The sequence below is a fragment of the Anomaloglossus baeobatrachus genome, chromosome 7 (genome assembly GCF_048569485.1).
Source record: "Anomaloglossus baeobatrachus isolate aAnoBae1 chromosome 7, aAnoBae1.hap1, whole genome shotgun sequence".
In the NCBI taxonomy this organism is placed as follows: Eukaryota; Metazoa; Chordata; class Amphibia; order Anura; family Aromobatidae; genus Anomaloglossus; species Anomaloglossus baeobatrachus.
The window spans coordinates 8,002,228-8,008,227 of record NC_134359.1 but is presented as its reverse complement, the minus strand read 5'-3'; the positions used below and the strand labels follow the sequence as shown (position 1 = coordinate 8,008,227).

Below are 6,000 nucleotides of genomic sequence, written 5' to 3'. Positions count from 1 at the left end.
GGCTGAGGAGACGTAGTGCGAACGGGCTGAGGAGACGTAGTGCGAACGGGCTGAGGAGACGTCGTGCGAACGGGCTGAGGAGACGTCGTGCGAACCGGCCGAGGAGACGTCGTGCGAACCGGCCGAGGAGACGTCGTGCGAACGGGTCGAGGAGGCGTCGTGCGAACGGGTCGAGGAGGCGTCGTGCGAACGGGTCGAGGAGACGTCGTGCGAACGGGTCGAGGAGGCGTCGTGCGAACGGGTTGAGGAGACGTCGTGCGAACGGGCTGAGGAGACGTCGTATGCCCGGGCTCAGGAGACGTCGTGTGAACGGGCTGAGGAGACGTCGTGCGAACGGGCTGAGGAGACGTCGTATGCCCGGGCTGAGGAGACGTCGTGGGAACGGGCTGAGGAGACGTCGTGGGAACGAGCTGAGGAGACGTCGTGGGAACGGGCTGAGGAGACGTCGTGCGAACGGGCTGAGGAGACGTCGTGCGAACGGTTTGAGGAGACGTCGTGGGAACGGGCTGAGGAGACGTCGTGGGAACGGGCTGAGGAGACGTCGTGCGAACGGGCTGAGGAGACGTCATGCGAACGGTTTGAGGAGACGTCGTGGGAACGGGCTGAGGAGACGTCGTGCGAACGGGCTGAGGAGACGTCGTGCGAACGGGCTGAGGAGACGTCGTGGGAACGGGCTGAGGAGACGTCGTGGGAACGGGCTGAGGAGACGTCGTGGGAACGGGCTGAGGAGACGTCGTGGGAACGGGTTGAGGAGACGTCGTGGGAACGGGTTGAGGAGACGTCGTGCGAACGGGCTGAGGAGACGTCGTGTGAACGGGCTGAGGAGACGTCGTGTGCTCGGGCTGAGGAGACGTCGTGCGAACGGGCTGAGGAGACGTCGTGGGAACGGGCTGAGGAGACGTCGTGCGCCCGGGATGAGGAGACGTCGTGCGAACGGGCTGAGGAGACGTCGTGTGCTCGGGCTGAGGAGACGTCGTGCGAACGGGCTGAGGAGACGTATGTATTAGCCGCAACACTACCAGGACTAAATGGTGATTTTCTGTGAGAAAATGACGTAAAACATCCCCGGTGCCCGATCACTGAGCTGGGAGAGAAGTAAAGTCCCAGAATGGTTCTTATCCCGACCGCCTCGGAAGGACTACAAGTTCCAGTTACCCTGTCAGACGGCGGGAGTGTCGGGACAATGGAGCACGCTGGGAGTTGTAGTTCCGCACACACACAGGTCGCTCATCACCTGTCCCGGGTGCAGCCCGCTGCAGGATAAACTACACGTCCCGGCCGTCCCCGCGACTGCTCACTGCGCCTGCGCGGACAGACGTGGCAGTCACGTGATGGCTCCTACCGGGCTCTGCGGGGGGATGAGGAGGATGAGGCTGCTGCACGTTCTGGTGAGTAACGCGGGGCCCCGGGGGCCACACACACTGCGGGGGGCGCGGAGGGAGCGGGGGACCAAGCAGGCAGTGGGGGGCCGAGCGGGGGGCGTTGGTCTGAAGGGACTGGAGCCTCGAAACTTATGTACAGGGATCTCGTTATGTACAGAATGACCCCAACTCCTCAGAGACCCCTGACCTGGTGTACAGGACCCCACTATATATACACAGACCCCCGACCTGGTGTACAGGACCCCACTATATATACACAGACCCCCGACCTGGTGTACAGGACCCCACTATATATACACACAGACCCCCGACCTGGTGTACAGGACCCCACTATATATACACAAACCCCCGACCTGGTGTACAGGACCCCACTATATATACACAGACCCCCGACCTGGTGTACAGGACCCCACTATATATACACAGACCCCCGACCTGGTGTACAGGACCCCACTATATACACACAGACCCCCGACCTGGTGTACAGGACCCCACTATATATACACACAGACCCCCGACCTGGTGTACAGGACCCCACTATATATACACAGACCCCCGACCTGGTGTACAGGACCCCACTATATATACACACAGACCCCCGACCTGGTGTACAGGACCCCACTATATATACACAGACCCCCGACCTGGTGTACAGGACCCCACTATATATACACACAGACCCCCGACCTGGTGTACAGGACCCCACTATATATACACAGTCCCCCGGCCTGGTGTACAGGACCCCACTATATATACACAGACCCCCGACCTGGTGTACAGGACCCCACTATATATACACAGACCCCCGACCTGGTGTACAGGACCCCACTATATATACACACAGACCCCCGACCTGGTGTACAGGACCCCACTATATATACACAGACCCCCGACCTGGTGTACAGGACCCCACTATATATACACACAGACCCCCGACCTGGTGTACAGGACCCCACTATATATACACAGTCCCCCGGCCTGGTGTACAGGACCCCACTATATATACACAGACCCCCGACCTGGTGTACAGGACCCCACTATATATACACAGACCCCCGACCTGGTGTACAGGACCCCACTATATATACACACAGACCCCCGACCTGGTGTACAGGACCCCACTATATATACACAGACCCCCGACCTGGTGTACAGGACCCCACTATATATACACAGACCCCCGACCTGGTGTACAGGACCCCACTATATATACACACAGACCCCCGACCTGGTGTACAGGACCCCACTATATATACACAGACCCCCGACCTGGTGTACAGGACCCCACTATATATACACAGACCCCCGACCTGGTGTACAGGACCCCACTATATATACACAGTCCCCCGGCCTGGTGTACAGGACCCCACTATATATACATACAGACCCCCGACCTGGTGTACAGGACCCCACTATATATATACAGACCCCCGACCTGGTGTACAGGACCCCACTATATATACACAGACCCCCGACCTGGTGTACAGGACCCCACTATATATACACACAGACCCCCGACCTGGTGTACAGGACCCCACTATATATACACACAGACCCCCGACCTGGTGTACAGGACCCCACTATATATACACAGACCCCCTACCTGGTGTACAGGACCCCACTATATATATATACACAGACCCCCTACCTGGTGTACAGGACCCCACTATATATATACACACAGACCCCGACCTGGTGTACAGGACCCCACTATATATACACAGTCCCCCGACCTGGTGTACAGAACCCCACTATATATACACAGACCCCCGACCTGGTGTACAGGACCCCACTATATATACACACAGACCCCCGACCTGGTGTACAGGACCCCACTATATATACACACAGACCCCCGACCTGGTGTACAGGACCCCACTATATATACACAGACCCCGACCTGGTGTACAGGACCCCACTATATATACACAGACCCCCGACCTGGTGTACAGGACCCCACTATATATACACAGACCCCGACCTGGTGTACAGGACCCCACTATATATACACAAACCCCCGACCTGGTGTACAGGACCCCACTATATATACACAGACCCCTGACCTGGTGTACAGGACCCCACTATATATACACAGACCCCCGACCTGGTGTACAGGACCCCACTATATATACACAGACCCCCGACCTGGTGTACAGGACCCCACTATATATACACAGACCCCCGACCTGGTGTACAGGACCCCACTATATATACACAGACCCCCGACCTGGTGTACAGGACCCCACTATATATACACAGACCCCCGACCTGGTGTACAGGACCCCACTATATATACACAGACCCCCGACCTGGTGTACAGGACCCCACTATATATACACAGACCCCCGACCTGGTGTACAGGACCCCACTATATATACACAGACCCCCGACCTGGTGTACAGGACCCCACTATATATACACAGACCCCCGACCTGGTGTACAGGACCCCACTATATATACACAGACCCCCGACCTGGTGTACAGGACCCCACTATATATACACAGACCCCCGACCTGGTGTACAGGACCCCACTATATATACACAGACCCCCGACCTGGTGTACAGGACCCCACTATATATACACAGACCCCCCCGGTACACAATGTGGTGACCCCCGTCCCTGCCTCTGCCTCTGCCTGATCCTGGGATGTGGCCGGAGTGGATTTTCCAGTTCACTCATTACTAACAAGTGAATTCTGTATGTGCGTCTGCAGTATGACACGTGTACATATGTCCCCGGGGGCAGGACGGCTGCAGTATGACACGTGTACATATGTCCCCGGGGGCAGGACGGCTGCAGTATGACACGTGTACATATGCCCCCGGGGGCAGGACGGCTGCGGTGTGACACGTGTACATATGCCCCCGGGGGCAGGACGGCTGCGGTGTGACACGTGTACATATGTCCCCGGGGGCAGGACGGCTGCAGTATGACACGTGTACATATGTCCCCGGGGGCAGGACGGCTGCAGTATGACACGTGTACATATGCCCCCGGGGGCAGGACGGCTGCAGTATGACACGTGTACATATGCCCCCGGGGGCAGGACGGCTGCAGTATGACACGTGTACATATGTCCCCGGGGGCAGGACGGCTGCGGTATGACACGTGTACATATGTCCCCGGGGGCAGGACGGCTGCAGTATGACACGTGTACATATGTCCCCGGGGGCAGGACGGCTGCGGTATGACACGTGTACATATGTCTCCGGGGCAGGACGGCTGCGGTGTGACACGTGTACATATGTCCCCGGGGGCAGGACGGCTGCGGTATGACACGTGTACATATGTCCCCGGGGGCAGGACGGCTGCGGTATGACACGTGTACATATGTCTCCGGGGCAGGACGGCTGCGGTATGACACGTGTACATATGTCCCCAGGGGCAGGACGGCTGCGGTATGACACGTGTACATATGTCCCCGGGGGCAGGACGGCTGCGGTATGACACGTGTGCATATGTCCCCAGGCAGGACGGCTGCGGTGTGACACGTGTACATATGTCCCCGGGGCAGGACGGCTGCGGTGTGACACGTGTACATATGTCCCCGGGGGCAGGACGGCTGCAGTATGACACGTGTACATATGTCCCCGGGGGCAGGACGGCTGCGGTGTGACACGTGTACATATGTCCCGGGGGCAGGACGGCTGCGGTATGACACATGTACATATATCCCCGGGCAGGACGGCTGCGGTGTGACACGTGTACATATGTCTCCGGCGCAGACGGCTGCGGTGTGACATGTGTACATATATCCCTGGGGCAGGACGGCTGCGGTGTGACACGTGTACATATATCCCTGGGGCAGGACGGCTGCGGTGTGACACGTGTACATATATCCCTGGGGCAGGACGGCTGCGGTGTGACACATGTACAGATGTCCCCGGGCAGGACGGCTGCGGTGTGACACGTGTACATATATCCCTGGGGCAGGACGGCTGCGGTGTGACACATGTACAGATGTCCCCGGGCAGGACGGCTGCGGTGTGACACATGTACAGATGTCCCCAGGGCAGGACGGCTGCGGTGTGACACGTGTACAGATGTCCCCGGGGCAGGACGGCTGCGGTGTGACACGTGTACAGATGTCCCCGGGGCAGGACGGCTGCGGTGTGACACGTGTACATATATCCCCGGGCAGGACGGCTGCGGTGTGACACGTGTACATATGTCCCGGGGGCAGGACGGCTGCGGTGTGACACGTGTACATATGTCCCCGGTGCAGGACGGCTGCGGTGTGACACGTGTACATATGTCCCCGGGGGCAGGACGGCTGCGGTGTGACACGTGTACATATGTCCCGGGGGCAGGACGGCTGCGGTGTGACACGTGTACATATGTCCCGGGGGCAGGACGGCTGCGGTGTGACATGTGTACATATGTCCCGGGGCAGGACGGCTGCGGTGTGACACGTGTGCATATGTCCCCGGGGCAGGACGGCTGTAGGGATACTAGCTGCTGGCGGAGGTCCGCAGGGTTCTGTTCTGGTGACCACGGACTCATGGTTGGGTTTGTGGATAGGGGTCCCTCGGCTCATTTTGCTCTGCTCTGGCATATACTCTGGTCCTGACAGTTCTCACCGCTGAGGGTTTGGTACCTCTGGTTCTGGTCCAGAC

At 58.8% G+C, this 6,000-nt stretch overlaps 1 protein-coding gene across 1 annotated transcript in view; it reads left to right on the top strand.

The window, feature by feature from the left end:
* Positions 1-1,314: 1,314 nt before the first annotated feature.
* The window catches only part of PDIA5 (protein disulfide isomerase family A member 5), a 56,011-nt gene continuing 51,325 nt past the window's right edge, over positions 1,315-6,000 (top strand). The window contains exon 1 of the mRNA XM_075317011.1: positions 1,315-1,388. Coding sequence (XP_075173126.1) covers positions 1,332-1,388 — 57 coding nt within the window. The 5' untranslated portion in view covers positions 1,315-1,331. The remainder of the gene's footprint in view (positions 1,389-6,000) is intronic.